This window comes from Mus caroli, unplaced genomic scaffold (genome assembly GCF_900094665.2).
Source record: "Mus caroli unplaced genomic scaffold, CAROLI_EIJ_v1.1 scaffold_9593_1, whole genome shotgun sequence".
Lineage (NCBI taxonomy): Eukaryota > Metazoa > Chordata > Mammalia > Rodentia > Muridae > Mus > Mus caroli.
This window is the reverse complement of record NW_018389934.1, coordinates 34,383-54,261: the sequence shown is the minus strand read 5'-3', so window position 1 is coordinate 54,261 and position 19,879 is coordinate 34,383. Positions and strand designations below refer to the sequence as shown.

At 38.1% G+C, this 19,879-nt stretch overlaps 1 protein-coding gene across 1 annotated transcript in view; it reads left to right on the top strand.

The window, feature by feature from the left end:
• Positions 1-2,943: 2,943 nt before the first annotated feature.
• Asb3 (ankyrin repeat and SOCS box containing 3) overlaps positions 2,944-19,879 on the top strand; it is a 43,553-nt gene continuing 26,617 nt past the window's right edge. Inside the window, exons 1-4 of the mRNA XM_029473844.1 lie at positions 2,944-3,797; positions 4,329-4,464; positions 7,535-7,712; positions 9,905-10,102. Of these exons, the coding sequence (XP_029329704.1) occupies positions 3,759-3,797; positions 4,329-4,464; positions 7,535-7,712; positions 9,905-10,102 (551 nt within the window). The 5' untranslated portion in view covers positions 2,944-3,758. The remainder of the gene's footprint in view (positions 3,798-4,328; positions 4,465-7,534; positions 7,713-9,904; positions 10,103-19,879) is intronic.

Below are 19,879 nucleotides of genomic sequence, written 5' to 3'. Positions count from 1 at the left end.
CCCAGTACAGGGGAACTCCAGGGCCAAAAAGGGGGAGTGGGTGTGTAGGGGATTGTGGGGGTGAGTATGGGGGACTTTTGGGATAGCATTGAAAATGTAAACGAGGAATATACCTAATTAAAAAAAAAAAAGAATCTGCTGTGGTTATACATGTAGCAGGGTAGTCCCTTCTTGATGGACTCAAAAGGTCCAGTAAATCTCTGAAAGTGAAGCCCTACTATGTTGGAGACCCCAAGTGTTGGAGCTGTGGGATATCTGCCAAGGCAAGCTACAGAAAGGGAGTAGAACCAGCCCAAGAGAGAGAAGTATGTGAGAGTCAGCAAACTGGAAGGGCAGATCTATCTAAGCCCTTTTACATCAGACATGGAGATACAGGGTTTGGAGTTCCCCCTGCTGAGTTCCAGTATTTCCTCACTGTGCTCCCATTCCTCCCTTTGGGAATGACAGTATGTATTCTGTGCCATTGTATGTTGGAAGTAGTAACGTTGTTTTTTACAAGAGGTTACATGAAGAGTGCCTTGAATCTCAGAAAAGGCTTTGGAATTTTAAACTGTATTGAGGCTGTAAAAGACCATAGAGACTTTTGAAGTAAAACTAAATATATTTTGTGTTATGATATGGCCACAAGCATTTTGTGGTCTGGGAATAGAGTGTAGTAGCTTGATTGAGGCTGACCCCCATAGGCTCATATATTTAAATGTGTGGTCCCTAGTTGGTGGGACAGTCTGAAAAGGATTGGGAGGAATAGCCTTGGAGGAGGCACTGGGCCTATATGTTTCAAGTTAGCGCTCTCTGCATCCAACTTTTAATTTACAATGTATGCTCTTAGCTACTGCTCTAGCTCCGTGCTGCTGTCAAGCTCCCTGTCATGATTATCACAGATGCTAACTCTCTGAACCATAAGTTCCAATAAACATTCTTTTATGAGTTATCTTATGATTGTACTAGCTAATTTAATGTGTGGACTTGACCTAAGGTAGAGTCATCAGAGAAGGAGCCCTCATTGAGGAAATGCCTCTATGAGATCCAATTGTAAGACTTTTTGTCAATCAGTGATCAGTGCCGGAGGGCCTAGCTAGGTGGGTGGTGCTATCCCTGGGATCATAGCCCAGGGTTTTATAAGAAAACAGGCTGAGCAAGCCAGTAAGCCTCATTTCTCCATGGCTTCTGCATCCTGCCTCCAGGATCCTGCCCTGTTTGAATTTCTTTCCTGACTTCCTTGGAACAGCATTATGGTAATGTAAGCCAGATAAACCCTTTTCTCCCAACCAACTTGCTTTTTTGTCATTGTATTCATTACAGCAATAGAACCCCTAACTAAGACAATCAGTGTCTCTTAATAGAAATAGAAAGTAATTAAGACAGGTAGTCTAATTTATGTTAGAAATGACTTGAACTGGACAAGTTTCTTTTGATATTCTTCTTCCGACACAGTTCTACTTTGATGCCATTGATCAGTAACTGCTATGCAGAGTGTCAGACTGTCCATGAAACAAACTTGTGCCAGGATGTAGCCAGCACACTACTTCATCATTGAAGTCTTGACTCGAGAAAAATTTCAGCTAAAGATAATGCTTAGAGATAAAGTTGTTTTATATCTTGGAAAAAAATGTCTCCTTGTGTGGACTTATGAGAAGCAGTTTACAGATTAACAGCAGTTAATGAGTGATATTAGAGCTGCTGTATAGCGTGACTGTGAATGTCAAACTGGATGATTACATAATTATGCAATTATCCTTCTTTCTTCATGGTTATCATTGCAGTCAGTTCCACTATATATGATTATTACTTGCTCTTTTGACTAAAAGAGAAATTATGCTCCTTCACCAGCAGGAGTCTTTGGAATTAAAGATAATTCTAGGGTATGTACATATTTTCCTGATAAGGATCTCAGGTTAATGATTTATTTCAATAAATCATAATAAGGATCACTATTTATGAAGTTGGTTCCTGTAAATAGAATTCTGCTATATAAATTAAAAACTTATGTCATAGTAAAAATTACACTTCATGGATATACCAGCAGTCCAGTTTCGTCGTATCGGGATAGCAGCAGTAATAGTAAGATCTACTAGGAACTTCTAGGCCTCAACATGAGTCAGCAGAAATGATTAGGACCAGTGGGAACACCAGGAGAAGTTCTCTCCCCAAGTGAAAATCATTGAAGACAACAGATCAAGAAGTGTTGCAGAGCTAGCTCTACAAGCAAGCCCCTCTCACAGTTTGTTGAGTCCTATTTGTACTCCCTCCAAACATCATGTGTCCTCCACAGGTCTTGACTCAGCATTTGAATCTGTCTTAACGAAACTCCACATGAGTCTATATCAGCTGATGTCAATCACTCTGCCAATTGACTTGAGTCTGCAGAAATGGCAAGTAGCTGCCAGCACACCACCAGAAGTTTTTTGGTGCCTTTCTCTCTATAGAGTCATGACAAAATGGAGCTCAACTATGCACTGTAAGGGGAACCAATACATGTGTGTCATTAGTGAAGAATCCTTCATTGTGTGTCCTTTTAGCATCCTGCCTTAGTGAAACATCCTTTCACCTGTGTCCCCTTCAGCAGAACATTCCTTCACATGTCTGCTTTAGCAAAACATACTTACACTTGTGTCTACTTCAGGAAAACACTCTGACTTTCCAAAGAACCCTTAAGTTTCCACTTCAAGAAGATGCTATTTCCTTGGAGTCATCTATAACCTCTGACTCTTAGAATCTTCCCACCTCTTCTTCCATATAGGTTCCTGAACTCTGGTGGGAAGGCTTTGATGAAAACATCCTATTTAGGACTCAGTGCTCCAAATGTCTCTCACTCTGCATATTGTCCAGTTTGAGTTTCTGTGTTAATTCTTATCTAGAGCAAGAAGAATTTTCTCTGATACGGGTTGACTAAGGCACTGATCTATGGAGTCATCTTATTGCTACACTCCTTTTGCAGGATGAGTATTAGACTTTCCCTAGACCTGTACTTATCTAGTCTCAGATTCTTGGTCACCTCAGCAGTGTCAGGTATGGGTTCCATCTCATGAGGTGGGATGGAATCCATTTAAAAAGTGGTTGATTGCTGCAGTAACATTGTGTCACTATTGCACCAGTATATCTTCCAGGCAGGTTACTGTTGTAGGTAACAGCAGGGTTTGTGGCTGAGTCATATTTTTGATTATCTTTCTCCTCTCTTTGTACACTGAGTACCTTCTATTGCCATGAATATTAGTCAATAGAGGTGAAGTTTCTAGTTGGGAACTAGCTATAAGGTCTTAACAATAATTATTCTTATCTATTGTGATAAGATAGTAATGATAGCAACCCTTTCTGTCCTTTATTGAAACTGCTTTTCCAGATTAGTTCTTCTGGACTGTATACCTTGTTGCACACTCAGCTGCATTTATAAAAATCTAGAGCTACATTTTCACCTTTATCAGACAGAATAAATATTTGGTTCTTGCTCTTTTTTCATCAATCTCTTTTCATGTTTCATTTGGAAAAAAATTTCATGCACATGGAGGCCTATACATATATAAGTGAAACTGGATTAAGATAGTTGATAAATGTTTAGGAATAATCATAGCATTATTATAATAATGTGCATTACAAGGTATATAAAATGATGAGAACATCATGGAAGTGTCCAGCTTTACAAACATCTTTTTGGTGACAGTAATTTCTCTGACTACTGTATTGCAGCTGTTGAAAGTGGACGGATAGATGTATTAAAGCTGTTGCTTCAACATGGAGCAAATGTCAATGGATCCCATTCTATGAGTGGATGGAATTCCTTGCACCAGGCTTCTTTCCAGGTAGTCTCTGAATTTATTATTTCATTTCTGTGTAAATTGTATTTCTTACCCTTTTCTATACAGTTTTTTGCCTTCTGTTTTATCTGATTTATAATGGCAAGTGCAGTATAAAAAAGGCAGGCTAAATGCTAATGATTATTCTAAATAAGTCAGCTGTTATAGTGGCTGGAGCAACTTTGGATTATAGGGATTATATAAGTAACTATCAGAATATGTGGGATACAAACTGACAAGGTGAAATGGTATATTTTATTGTAAGTATATGTTTAGAGAATATGATAGCCCCTTCTGCTTGAGTTAGCAAACTGACTTTGCAGGACTAATGATTATAATTGCTAAAAGCCAGTATTTAATTTGTTTACATTTAATAGGTTATGTAGAAGTATAGAGTAATTTGATGTCATATAGTTTTCATCTAAAGTAACAGGACATTACATTTTTTTGAAGTTTTTCTTTACTGAGAAAATAAGAAAAGTAAAACTCAATGAGAAAGAGTTTTTACTCACTTAAAAATATGTGTCTGTGTTTTAGGGAAATGCTGAGACTATAAAATTGCTTCTTAAACAAGGAGCAGACAGAGAATGCCAAGATGACTTTGGAATCACACCTCTGTTTGTGGCTGCTCAGTATGGGAAGTTAGAGAACATGAGCATACTTATTTCATCTGGTAAGAAGGATAACCTTTGTGCTATCATGCTTTTTAACTGTGTTCTTAGAGAAGAATGATTCTTGAATCAGGTGATGAAATTGATATAAGTAGCAACTAAAAGTGTACATAGTTGATGGCAGTATGTTACCAGGTAAAAGTGTCCTTGTGACTATGATTACAGATGTAGCATTTCCCAGAAAGATTGTGTGACTATGTCTTTTTTTATAACATTGTCTGACCTGAAGGGTTCATCAAAGAAGGGCTTTTAAAGTCTTAGGGTGTGTGCTCTGACAGAGCTAGGAAATCAGGGATCCTTAGAGGGAGACACATTCCAACAGATTTGCTGAGTGGTCTACATAGTGGATTTCAGGACAGCCAGGACTTCATAGAGAGTCTCAAAAAACAAAAACAAACAAAGGAAAAAAATCCTAAAACCAAAGCCAAAAAACAAAAATACAAAAACCAAACTAGCCTAACAACCAAACAACAACAAAAAGCCAAACCAAACCAACCCCCCCCCCCAAATCTCTACGTATTTAAGTCAAGGTAGAAAGTGAAAAAGAATGAACCTTCATGATGTTCAAGAAGAAGGTATCTGAGAAATTATGACACTGTACTTTAAACATGAGGACTCCCAAATAACTTCCTAAAATTATTCTTTTTATGTTAAGACACCCACTGTATGGGTGTTAAGTGCTAGCACAATCTGGGCATAGTGATTCCCGTATTTCTTTTTTCACTTTTTTTTCTTCTCTAAACTTTTAAAATATCATTATTTAGGGGGTATGAAGGTCTGTTTCTAATGTAATCATGTAAAATGGCTTTACCTTCAGTGTCTTACTTTTAAAATGTTTCAGTTGTAGTCTTAGAAGAACCGGTTCCTTATTATTTCTGATACTTTGAAGTTGTCAATCAAACTAGAAGTTTGGCTTTTTTTTTTTTTTAAGCAGGCCCTACTGTTAACTTTAGCTTTTCTCATTGATTGTATTTTTCTCTCTGAAGCTGACAGCAAGATGAGGCACCCAAGTCAAGAAGATTCTAGTTGCCTAGCATTTTTATAATTCAGAAAGGTTCCACACAGTCTTTAATTTACTTTGTGTATCTTGTTCAAGATGTACTGAATAAAAGATAGTCAGTCTTCCCGATTTTTGATGGTGTTTTTTCTAATGAGATATATTTGAGAAATTTAAAAATTGACACAATCATGTGATAGTGTGAGACTTAACATATCTAATAATGTTATTTGCTGGTGAGGTGCTTAGGGAAATATGCTATTTTTTTTAACAATTTCAAAAGTTTCTCAACAATTAAGGCCATTATCAGCCTTTTTAAATCTTTTTGTTTGGTTTTGTTTGTGGAAATAGGATCTCAGTATATAGTTTTGGCTATTCTGGAACTCACTCTGTTGGCCAGGCTGGTCTCAAACTCACAGAGAACTGCTTTACTCTGCCTGGCTACCTTTTCAAATTGTTTATAGTAGTAGTAAAATAACAGTTTTTATTTTAAAATCATTCAGCTCCATTAAAACATATCATTCCTATTTATTGTTGCCTTTACTATGCAATACTCATGACAGAAGAAGTGTAACTGTAAGACTAATTAATATGGTTTTTAATAGTAGATCCCATGTATATCAGTCATTTATTGGTAATGTTTTCCTCATAAATCTTAGTCTAAAATTAGTTAGTGACATTGAAAGAAAGATGAAATTTCAAAACCTGTAAATCATATAAAATACTCAGAAATTGCTGGTTGTTTGTGAGCCTAGAGGCTGCCTGGGGCTGAGAAAAAAGAAAAACAAACCTGGGTATGTCCCGTAGTTAAAACATTCCTAGGAACAGCTTAACCTTAAAGATAAAGAGGAATGTGAAGACATAACAGGGCTATCTGAACTGAGTCAACAACTCACAGAACTCTGACACCCTGCACGTACATGTAATTTTTCTGCTGATGTTTGAATAAGCCAATAGTGTGTCGCTATGCTGAATTCCACACCCCTGAGCCCCTTACCCCATAAAAACCCCTAGCTTTCAAGCCTCGTGGCCAACATCCGTTATCTCCTGTGTGGGATGCATGTCGGTCCGGAGCTCTGTCATTAAACTACCTCGTGTAATTACATCAAGATGGTCCTTCGTGATTTTTTTTTTTTGGGTGCATGCCGAATCGGGAATAGAGTGGGGGTTTCCCTACTAGGTTCTGTCAACATCAATAAAGTCATAAGTCCCAATAATACATCAATAAAACACACAAGTCTCACAACTTATACTTTGTTGGGAATTACCATCAATGATTTTCCATTGTATTTTTTCCATTTTTTTTTTTTTAAACAGGTTAGCCTCAAACTTGTGATATTCTTTTCTCAGACTTCCAAGGACTGGAATTATAGGTCACTACATCCTTTTCTTCTAAAATATACTTTGGGGCTTGAGAGGTGTCTTAGTGGCTAAGAATTCTTGCAGAAAGATGGAGTTCAGATCTAGCACCCATGTTAGATAGGCTCACTACTTATGGACTCCAGCTCTAAGGGAATCTGATGCCCACTTCATGGATACTAGAATTCATGTGCACAGATATGTGTGCACATACACACATAACTCATAAATACATATAAAATACATCTTTAAAAAATATTTGTACTTGGAACCCACAGTGCTTGTTTGGCCAGGGAGAGGAATAAGTAGCTTTCATTGAATAGGAGAATTTTTTTTTTTTTTGGTTTTGGTTTTGGTTTTTCAAGACAGGGTTTCTCTGTGTAACCCTGGCTGTCCTGGAACTCACTCTGTAGACCAGGCTGGCCTCAAACTCAGAAATCCACCTGCCTCTGCCTCCCAAGTGCTGGGATTAAAGGCATGTACCAGTGAATTCTAAAATACTCTTTATGTTCTTACTAATACAGAACAAAAACTATTAAAATGATTTTCAACAGGTTAGTAAAATAAGTATATTTTTCAATAGCATCCAGTAAGGGTGAAAGTGTTTGTACTATGAAAACATTTTATGGCAGCTTGAAATTTATGTTTTCAGCTTTCTTTCTTCTTTTTAAAAACATCTATGTTCATTATTGGTTAAGTATTTTATTTTGTGTTAGGTGCAAATGTCAATTGCCAAGCCTTGGATAAAGCTACTCCTTTGTTTATTGCTGCACAAGAGGGTCATAAAAAATGTGTGGAACTTTTGCTGTCCAGTGGGGCAGATCCTGACCTTTATTGTAATGAAGACAATTGGCAATTACCTATTCATGCTGCTGCACAAATGGGCCATACAGAGTAAGTGCTCAAAATGGAATAAAAATGGTCTTGGAATTAAAAGCTAATAAGGAATAGATATGAGTCAGACTCTTTACCTCTGGGTAAAATGCTTGGTCATTCCTTTCTGAAACCAGTTTTTGGGATGCTTAAATTTACTCCTCATCTTCCCCATACTTTTTTTTTCTTTTTTTTTTGGTCTGGTCCTCTACATCTTTGATTTTCTCACTCTAAGGAAGAATGACTGTATGTAGGCAGTATAGATATCGGAACAAAGGGATTTCTTTAACTGATGGCTGTTCTTTCCCTTTCTTGCTAGTTTTATTTCAAACATCTTTAACTAGCAATCTGATGGCCTTATTCACGAATTTGCATTATCTCCGTATTTGCAAAAAGAGTATGTGATCTCTTTGGAATGAAGTCTTCCTATCTTAAACCCTGTGACTAAACTTTTTATCTAATCTCATGTCTAGTCTGGTATTTTTCCATGCTTCTGTTACTCTTTCTTTGCTAGAAGTCCCTAGGAAATTATTAGTGTATTTTGGAGAAAGTATTGGTGAGTAGGGGAATTTTAGAGTTAGTAACCTGGTTATAGTAATAAGAATAAGGTTCAGTCTCATAAGTCAGTATGGACAGGTTTCAGAATCATGTTTGCAGTCTTTAGGGTTATAATTCTACAATAGTGTTTCCAATACATACCATTAATGTTTAATTAAAAATAATAAAATGATCATTATGTTTAGACAGTAGGTAAACAAAGCCAACAAGCTGACTATTTTGTCACTAGGCAGCATATTCTCAAAGGTAAGCATGTTTGCCTTGGGGCACTGCACTTTTCTAGCCCATCTCTAAAACTCAGACATGTTTATTTACAAGTTGTCAAACAGATTCTTAGTTTTAATAAAATACTTGTTTTCAATATTTGGTATTTCCTCTAAATGCTTTTTAAAATTTATTATTCTTTAAGACTTTTATCCCATGTTTTGAACACTTTCACCCTTTCTAACCTTTTCCTAGCTCATACCCCCTTTTCACTCAATTTGTGTCCTTTACAAAAAAATTAAGTCCATTTCTTCTAATTGTTGATAAACAAATCTTTAAACAGTTGTACTCAGTTTTAAATTAATAACCAAAACTCTCATAGGAATTTGGTCTTATGTTCAATTTCGAGAATTCTGTTGCACTGATTTCATCTGTAGCCTACTTCTATGATTTCAGTTCTTCTTCAGTGTTATTTTAGGTCTGTTTTATGGAAGGAAAATCAGCCAAGAGAAACAGTCCTAGAAAGGAGGGGAATTTTCTGGCTGCTTAGTCCTTATAGTTTTGTCTTCAGAGCTGAATAGTCTTCTCTGCAGCTAATTGCTGAGACAAGGTTACAGACAATATAAGAACTATATTTTAACCATCTGTCTAGCAGTTGCTTCTTTATAAATGTACCTCAGATATTAATGATTATATTTTTTCTGAGATTGTAATATTTTACTATAAGTTATAGTTTCTTCTGATTAAATTGTAATTTCTTATTTCATGTCACTTGCCATATTTAAAAATTCGTACGAATGGGAAACCAAATGATTAATATTTAAGAAAAAATACTTCATTTTATTTTCTGTTATAATTTGTTTGTATGTGAAACAGAGCCTTGCTGAGGAGCCCTGGCTTCTGGAATTTGTTATTCAGCTGTGGTAGGCCTTGAAGTCATGACTCTTCTGCTTCAGTCTCTGACTGCTAACTTATAGGGATATGTCAGCACATCTGTCCATTATACAATCCCCAGTGCTGGGAATTGAACCCGGGCCCTCCAGCATAATATACAAACACTCTACCTCTGGGCAATAGCCCTAGCCCCTCATTTTCTCAACTAGTTTATATTTATTGTACTAAAATTTTAAATAATTTATTAGGTCCTGAAATACCAAACATAAAATTGGCATAGGTCATGTGGTAAGGCAAATAACAGTTAATGAGGAGAACAGGTACTATATATTACTCAATTCATTTTCAGGTCTATTTAAACTTTGCACTAAGCAATAGTACGGGTAATATTTTGTAGTAGCTATGAAGCATGTAGACATTTACTGGAGTTAGAAAGTGTAGGAAAGACAAAGATATCTTTAAATCGTCCCAGTCAGTGGATGATTCTTAAAATATGTATGGGAATGATGTTACATGCACCTGGAATATTAAATATTCTTCCATTTGTGTATTTGAAGGACCTTGGACTTGTTAATACCACGTACTAACCGGGCTTGTGACACGGGACCAGACAAAGTGAGCCCTGTTTATTCTGCAGTGTTTGGAGGACGGGAAGAGTGCCTGGAAATGTTACTGCAGAATGGCTATAGCCCAGATGCACAAATGTGCTTGGTATTTGGATTCAGTTCCCCTCTATGCATGGCTTTCCAAAAGGAGTATGTACATTTGTTACATTTTACTTGTTTTTAATTCCCAAGTAACTTTTCTTCAGAGTGGAAACTCGGTATCTCTGTTAGTACTAAGTTGCTAACTTAGAAGAGGTCTGCTGCAGTGTCTGTTGTTCAGTTTAGCAGAAGTGAGGTTGGTAATGCCAGATGGTTTGTCTTTTCCTTTTGGACCTGGATTACACTTTACATTTTATACTTTAAATACTTTAATGTATTAGTGAATACTTTAAATGTATTAGTGTAAATGCAAGCCTACTCTAATGTCTTTAAAATGATCCAAGAATCAGAAATGAAACTTCATCAAGTAAGGTACTGACTGCTTCAGGTTATTTACCTTTAACTCACCCTTCCGCCTTTTTTAAGTTTAAAAGCCTTAGAACAAACTGTGGTTTTCAGATATTATTGTATTTAACATATTTGATATGTAGCATTTCCTAATGTAGTTCTTAATAATTATATTTTAAAAGTCAAATATTAATTTTCATACTCTGCATGAAATCGACTTTGGTTTGTTTAAAGGGATGGCTCAAACATTTAATTTACTTTTTTTTTTAAAGATTTATTTATTTATTATATGTAAGTACACTATAGCTGTCTTCAGACACACCAGAAGAGGGCATCAGATCTCATTACAGGTGGTTGTGAGCCACCATGTGGTTGCTGGGATTTGAACTTCGGACCTTCGGAAGAGCAGTCGGGTGCTCTTACCCACTGAGCCATCTCACCAGCCCTTAATTTACTTTTTTACACTCCATATTTTATTCCTACTCCCCCGTCCACCGTCTGACTGTTCCACATCCCATACCTCTTCCCCACCCCCTGACTACACGTGGATGTCCCTACTGCACCCACACCCCACCTGACCTCTAAACTCCCTGAGGCCTCCAGTCTCTTGAGGGTTAGGTGCATCATCTCTGATTGAACATAGACCCAGCAGTCCTCTACTATATGTGTGTTTGGGGCCTCATATCAGCTGATGTATGCTGCCTGCTTGGTGGTCCAGTGTTTGAAAGATCTCGGGGGTCCAGATTAATTGAGACTGCTGGTCCTCCTACAGGGTTGCTCTTCTCAGCTACTTTCAGCTTTCTCTAATTAAAAAACAGGGGTCGGCTGCTTCTGTCCAGTGCAAATATCTGCATCTGACTCTTTCAGCTGCCTGTTGGGTCTTTCAGAGGGCAGTCATGCTAGGTCACTTTTTGTGAGCGCTCCATAGCTTCAGTGATAGTGTCAGGCCGTGGGACCTTCCCTTGAGCTGGATCCCACTTTGGACCTGTCTCTGGACTTTCTTTTCATCAGGTTCCTCTCCATTTCCATCCCAGTAATTCTTTCATACAGGAACAGTTATGGGTCAGAGGTGACTGTGGGATGGCAACCCCCCTCACTTGATGTCCTGTCTTCCTGCTGGAGGTGGGCTCTATAAGTTCTCTCTCCCTACTGTGTGGTATTTCATCTAATGTCCTTCCCTCCGACTCCTGAGAGGCTCTCACCTCCCAGGTCTCTGGTGCATTCTAGAGGGTCCCCCCAACCTCCTATTTCCTGAGGTTGCCTGTTTCCATTCTTTCTGTTAGCTCTCAGGACTTCAGTCCTTTTCTCACACCCAATACCATATCAGGTTCCCATCTTCCCCATCCACTTTCCCTCCCAGGTCTCTCCTTTCCTCCCCACTTGTGATTGCTTTTTTATCTCTCCCAAATGGGACTGGGGTGTCCTCACTTGGGCCCTTCAGCTTGTTGACCTTTTGGAATTCTGTGGACTGTATCTGGGAAATTCTGTACTTTTTTTTTTCTTTTTGGCTAATATCCACTTATTAGTGAGTATATACCATGCATGTCATTTTGGGTCTGAGTTACCTTGCTCAGCATATTTTCTAGTTCCATCCATTTGCCTGCAAAAGTCAGGATGTCCTCGTTCTTAATAGCTGAGTAGTAGTATTCCATTATGTAAATGAACCACATTTTCTGTATCCATTCATCTGCCATGGGACATCTGGGTTGTTTCCAGCTTCTGGCTATCACAAATAAGGCTGTTATGAACATAGTGTTCCTGTGGCATGGTGGGGCATCTTTGGGGTATATTCCCAAGACTGGTATAGCTGGATCTTCAGGTAGATCTATGTCCAATTTTCTCACGAACCTCCAGATTGGTTTCCAAAGTGGTTGTACCAGTTTGCAATCCCACAAGCAATGGAGGAGTGTTCCTCTTTCTCCACATTCTCGCCAACATGTGCTATCACCTGAGTTTTTGATCTTAGCCATTCTGATTAGTCTAAGGTAGAACTTAGGGTTGTTATGATTTATATTTCCCTGATCACTAAAGACTTTGAACATTTCTTCAACTGCTTCTTGGCCATTCGAGATTCCTTTGTTGTAAATTCTCTGTTTAGTTCTGTCCCCCATTTTTTGATTGGGTTATTTGGGTTTTTTTGTTTTGTTTTGTTTGTTTTGTTTTTCTGATATTAGCTTCTTTAGTTCTTTATATATTTTGGATATTAGCCCTCAACCAGATGTGGGATTAGTGAAGTTTTTTTCACAATCTGTAGGTTGCTGATTTGTCCTACTGCCTATGTCCTTTGCTTTACAGAGCTTTCCAGATTTATGAGGTCCTATTTATCAATTGTTGATCTTTGAGCCTGAGCCATTGGAGTTCTGTTTAGGAAATTTCCCCCAGTGCCAGTAAGTTCAAGACTCTTTTCCACTTTATCTTCTGTTAGATTCAGTGTATCTGATTTTATGTTGAGGTCCTTGATCTACTTGGACTTGAGCTTTATGCAAGGTGACAAATATGGATCTATTTTCATTTTTCTACATAGCAACTGCAAGTTAGTCTAGCACCATTTATTGAAGATGTTTTCTTTTTTTTCCATTGTATATCTTTGGCTTCTTTCTCAAAGATCAAGCATATGTAAGTGTGTGGTTTTATTTTTGGGTCTTTAATTCTATGCCACTGATTGACCTGTCTGTCTCTGTAACAATACCATGTTGTTTTTTTTATCATTATTGCTCTGTAGTATGGCTTGAGGTCAGGGATGGTTATTCCTCCAGAAATTTTTTTTTGATTGAGAATTTTTTTGGCTAGCCTGGGTTTTTGTTTTTCCATATGAAATTGAAAATTGCTCTTTCCTTGTCTTTGAAGAATTATGTTGGAATTTTTCTGGGGATTGCATTGAATCTGTAGATTGCTTTTGATAGCATGGCCATTTTTTTTTCTGTGTTAATTCTACCAATCCATGAGCATTCAAGAGCTTTCCATGTTCTGAGGTCTTCTTTGAGTTCTTTCTTGGGAGACTTGAAGTCATTGTCATAGAGATTTTTCATTTGCTTGGTTAGAGTTATCCAACCATATTTTATATTACTTGTGACTATTATGAATGGTATTGTTTCCCCAGTTTCTTTCAAAGCCTGTTTATCATTTGTATAAAGGAAGGCTATTGACTTATTTGAGTTAATTTTATATCTGTGTGATGGTTTGAATATACTTGGGCCAGGGAGTGGCACTAGTAGGAGGTGTGGCCTTGCTGCAGTAGATGTATCACTGTGGGTGTGGCCTTAATACCCTTGTCCTATCTGCCTGGAAGTCAGTCTTCCACTCTGTACCCCATTTTTAATTTGGTTATTTGGTTTGTTGGTGTCTAACTTCTTGAGTTCTTTGTATATTTTGGATACTAGTCCTGTGAGTTTTTTGTATATTTTGGATATTAGTCCTCTCAGGTGTAGATTGGTGCAGATTTTTCCCCATTATATAAGCTGCCATTTTGTCCTATTTACAGTATCCATTGCTTTACTGATGTTCAGTTTCATGAGGTGCCACTTGTTAATTGTTGATCTTAGTGTTAATCTGTTGGTGTTCTGTTAGGAAGTTGTCTCCGATACCAATGGTATCAGTATTATTCTCCAGTTTTTTCTTCTGTTGGATTTAGTGTATCTGGTTTTATGTTGAGGTCTTCGATCTACTTGAAATTGAGGTTTGTACAGGGTGATAAATCTGGATTTATTTGCATTCTTCTACATACAGAAATCCAACTAGACTAGTACCATTTGTTGAAGATGGTTTTGACTTTGTCAAAAATCAAGTGTCCATAAGTATATGGGCTTATTTCTGGGTCTTTGATTATATTCCACTGTCGATCCTGTCTGTTTCTATATCAATACCATGCAGTTTTTATTACTATTGCTCTGTAGTTCAGCTTGAAATCAGGGATGGTGAAACCTCCATATGTCCTTTTGTTGTACAGGATTGCTTCAGCTATCCTAGATATTTGTTTTTCTATATGCAGTTGAGATTTTTTTCAATGTATATAAAGAATTGTGTTGGAAATTTGATAGGAATTTAATTGAATATATAGATTGCTTTTGGCATGATGGCCATATTTACTGTGTTAGTTCTGTCAATCTATGAGCATCTGAGATCTCCCCACCTTTTGATATCTTCAATTTTTCTCAAGAGACTTGAAGTCTGGTCATACAGATCTTTCACTTGCCTCATTATAGTAACACCAAGATATTTTATATTATTTGTGGCTATTGTGTAGGGTATTGTTTCCATGACCTCTTTCTAAGCCCATTATCATTTATATATATGAGAAGTTAGGTGTAATTCTGATAGGTTCACCTTTATATGTTACTTGGCTTTTTTTCCCTTATATCTTTTGATATTTTATTATTATTATTATTTGACAGAAGGATTTTCTTTTCTGGTCTGATCTATTTGTTGTTTTTGCAAACCTATGTTTGTAGGCTTCTCTTTCTTTAGGTTATGGAATTTTCTTCTATGACTCTGTTTAAGATGTTTTCTTCTTTTTCTCTTCAGTTTTTTTTTCTTCGATATTTTCTTTATTTACATTTCAAATGCTATCCCCAAAGTCCCCTATACCTTCCCCCTGCCCTGCTCCCCTACCCACTCACTCCCACTTCTTGGCCCTGGCGTTCCCCTGTACTGGGACATACAAAGTTTGCAAGACCAAGGGGCCTCTCTTCCCAATGATGGCCTACTAGGCCACCTTTAAGATGTTTTCTTGCCCTCTGAGCTGGGAATCTTCTTCTATTCCTATCATTCTTATGTTTGGTCTTTTTATAGTTTCCCAAATTTCTTGAATGTTTTATGTTAGAAACTTGTTTTATTTGGCATTTACTTTGATTGATGTATCAATTTCTTCTATCATATCTTCTATGCCTGAGATTCTTTCTTCAATTACTTATATTCTCTTGCTGATGCTATCCTCTCAGATATCCTGTTGTGCCCTGTGTCTTGAAGACTCTGTAGATTTGGATCTGCAGGACTGACCCCTTCATGTACTCCAGCAATTCATAAGATGATGGTGTGGTAGCTGAGTTGGTCTACCCACTGGCTCACCAGTATCCCTCTCTACCAGAGCCAGCTCTACTGTGCTACACAGGCAAGATGTGGGGCCCACTGTCCTAAGAGCTGTAGCAAGAGGTGGAGGTGGGGGCAGCTCTCCAAGGCTGCCTAGGTGAGGACCAGGGCCAGTTCTCTCAACCCCTTAATATCAACATAGCCTCAGGCCTTTGGTGGTAACATGGGCCAAGGAAATCAACACATCAGACCTATGCTATTGCAGGGCTGTGGACCCCCGTATCAGTAATAACATTTTCTTTTCAAGGCTAGTTAAAAGTTTGTCCAAAGCTAGGCGTGGTGGCGCATGCCTTTAATCCCAGCACTCTGGAGGCAGAGGCAGGTGGATTTCTGAGTTTGAGGCCAGCCTGGTCTACAAAGTGAGTTCCAGGACAGCCAGGGCTATACTTTGAAAATACAAACAAACAAACAAAAAAAAAAAAGTTTGTCCAAAGCTAAGATTCCAAAGGAAATAAATCCCTGGCCAAAGTTATTCATGGCATAGAAAAACTGTAATTTAACATATAGTTGTCCAGTTTCATTGTTAAATCACCACCATAATAAGTAAACAAAGCAGGACATGTTGAGTTGGTTTGGGGTTCCTCTCTGCAGGTCCTGCTCTTCTTTGTGGGCTAGGATGCAGTTCTGGGAATCACAGTGACTGACACAGTAGTCAGTTACCTCAAAGGAAGAGGCATAGCCCTACTGGCACTTGCATTTGTTACTGGCTCGACTGATGGACAGTATAATCCACCATTTCTCAAGGAGCAGGAATAGCAACTTCCTTCATGTCTCCAGTTTTGCCTCTGTTTGTAGCACACAAGTCACTTGTATCATTTCAGCAGCTACTTGCTGGGCTTGGTGCAGCCCACGTAATGCCAATTTCAAAGGGATTTGTTTTCCTTTGTAACTCCCTCTCTCAGTTGTGTGCAAAGTGAACATAGACATTAATGAACAGGGCTAAAATATGAGCATGTAACTGTCAAAGTTGAAGTTTTGACGACTGTACTATGTAATGCTTATTTACCTGATTCTTTGTTGTTGAGTGTTTCTTTCTAATCTCTGCTACAGATAATACTGTTAATAATATATTTCCACAAGGGGTTTATAATTTATTTTGAATTTTATCTTTTGAACAAAGTTTCAAAGATCATATTAGTAAATAAGAAATCTGAAAATTTTAATATGTACACTTTACATTTATTTACATAAACATATTTAAATGTCTATAAATATATTTACCTAAAGGAATGTATTTAACACATATACAGTATCTCACTTATTTATTTGTTTTCATAAATAGTTATGAAGTACTAGAAAAGTAATGTAATTCACTTAGAGTTGCACAACTTGGTTCCTTGGGTTGCGCTCTCTAACTTACAGCCCTACCTAACTGTCCAGTGACTTTTTCATTTTCTTTTTCTTTTTTCTTTTAAAGTGAATATAATTTTTATTTGTTTCCTTTGATTGAAATAGGATCTCACAAGAACCTCATCTGACTTTGACTTACCACTTATACTATAATGTATAATACATATTGAATTTTTTATTTTTTAAATTGTTATTAATTATTCCATTTGTTCACATCTCAAATGCTATACATTTATTTGTTCACATCTCAAATGCTTCCTGATTACCCCCTCCACCAATTCCCCCATCCCATGATACCTCACTTCCCATTACCTCTCTGCCACCCTCCCATCTCATATCTGCCCTCCCTGCTCCCTTTTGCCTGTATGAGAGTGCTCTGCCACCAACCCACACTTTCCTGCCCCACCATTCCAGCATCCCCCTACGCTGGGGTATCAAACTTCTTCTGGACCAAGGGCAACCCCTCTCATTGCTATCAGACAAGGCTATCCTCTGCTACATATGTATCTGGAGCCAAAGATCCCTTTAGGTACATTCTTTGGTTGGTGGTCTAGTCTCTGGGAAAACTGGGTGATCAGGCCAGCCTATGTTTTTCTTCCAATGGGGCTGCAATCACTGTCCAGTCCTTCTGCCAGCTCCCCCACCAGGTTCCCCGAGTTCAGCCAGATGGTTGGCCCCAAGCATCCACCTCTGCATTAGTCAGTTGATGACCATATCTCCCCAGGAAATGCCTTACTAGGTTCTTCTCAGCAAGCACCTCTTGACCATGGATGGCAACAGTGTTGGATTTGGTGTCTGCAGACATGATGTATCCTCAGGTGGGGCCATCCTCAGTTGGCCCTTCAGTTTTTATTCCTCCCCCCACCCTTCCCCCTTCTTTCTTTGGACAGGAACATTTCTGGGAAAACAAAACAAAACAAAACAAAACAAACCTTTGATGGGTGGGTGGCTCCATCCCTTGATCAGGGGCCTTGCCATTCTAAAGAGGTGGTCTCCACAGGTTCTAGCTCCTCCTTCTCTGTGCATTACAGCTAAAGTCAATCCCACTGGGTCCTCGGAGCCTCACATTTCTCTGGTGTCTGGGACACTCCAGTGGCTGTCCCAAGTTCTTCATCCCTCCTGGTACCTATTTTTATTCACTTTCCAGACCCTGTGTATCTCTCTCACATCTCCTCCAGATTCTGATACTGCCACCCTTATTTTCTCCTCCTTTCTCCCTCCCTTGTCCCCCTCTCATTCCATCTCTCACAATTGTCCTGTTCCCCTCTGAATGCAAGCAGGACTGATGCATCCATACCCTAGTCTTCCTTCCATCTTCCATATGCTCTGTGGGTTGTATCATGGGCACTGAGCTTTTGAGCTAATATCCACTTATTAGTGAGCATACACTATGTGTGTTCTTTTGTGTCTGTGTTACCTCACTCAGGATGATGTTTCCTACTTCCATCCATTTGCCTGCAAATTCCATGAAGTCACCATTTTTAATCACTGCATAGTACTCAATTGTATTGAAAATGCTGTCTTTTTCACACTGGATGGTTTTAGCTCCCTTGTCAAAGATCAAGTGACCATAGGTGTGTGGATTCATTTCTGGGTCTTTGATTCTATTCCATTAATCTACCTGTCTGTCACTGTACCAGTACGATGCAGTTTTTATCACAATTGTTCTGTAGTACAGCTTAATGTCAGGCATGGTGATTCTACCAGAGGTTCTTTTATTGTTGAGAACAGTTTTTCCTATCCTAGGTTTTTTTATTATTCCAGATGAATTTGCAAATTGCCTTTTCTGTCTCAGTGAAGAATTGAGTTGGAATTTTGATGGGGATTGCATTGAATCTGTAGATTGCTTTCGGCAGGATAGCCATATTTACTATATTAATCTTGCCAATCCATGAGCATAGGAGATCTTTCCATCTTCTGAGATCTTCTTCAATTTCTTTCTTCAGAGACTTCAAGTTCTTATCATGCAGATCTTTCACTTCCTTAGTTAGAGTCACACTAAGGTATTTTATATTATTTGTTACTATTGTGAAGGGTGTTGTTTCCCTAATTTCTTTCTCAGTCCATTTATCCTTTGTGTAAAGAAAGGCCATTGATTTGTTTCAGTTAATTTTATATCCAGCTACTGCACTGAAACTGTTTATCGGGTTTAGGAGTTCTCAGGTGCAATTTTTGGGGTCACTTATATATACTATCATATCATCTGCAAAAAGTGATATTTTGACTTCTTCCTTTCAAATTGTATTCCCTTGATGTCCTTTTGTTGTCGAATTGCTCTGGCTAGAACTTCAAGTACTATATTGAATAGGTAGGGAGAAAGTGGGCAGCCTTGTCTAGTCTCTGATTTTAGTGGGATTGCTTCGAGTTTCTGTCCATTTATTTTGAGGACAGTTGGAATTAGGTTTTCTTTGAAGGTCTGATAGAACTGTGCACTAAACCCATCTGGTCCTGGAATTTTTTTGGTTTTTTGTTTTTTTGTTTTTGGATGGGAGACTATTGATGACTGTTTCTATTTCTTTAGGGGAAATGGGACTGTTTAGATTGTTAATCTGATCCTGATTTAACTTTGGTACCTGGTATCTGTCTAGGAAGTTTTCCATTTCATCCAGGTTTTTCTAGTTTTGTCGAGTATAGCCTTTTGTAGTAGGATCTGATGATGTTTTGGGCTTCCTCGGGTTTTGTTATTATGTCTCCGTTTTCATTTTTGATTTTGTTAATTAGGATACTGTCCCTGTGTCCTCTAGTTAGTCTGGCTAAGGGTTTATCTATCTTGTTGATTTTCTCAAAGAACCAGCTCCTGGTTTGGTTGATTCTTTGAATAGTTCTTTTTGTTTCCACTGCGTTGATTTCAGACCTGACTTTGATTATTTCCTGCTGTCTACTCCTTTTGGGTATATTTTCTTCCTTTTGTTCTAGAACTTCTAGGTGTGCTGTCAGGCTGCTAGTGTGTGCTCTCTAGTTTCTATTTGGAGGCACTCAGGGCTATGAGTTTTCCTCTTAGGACTGCCTTCATTGTGTCCCATAAGTTTGGGTATGTTGTGGCTT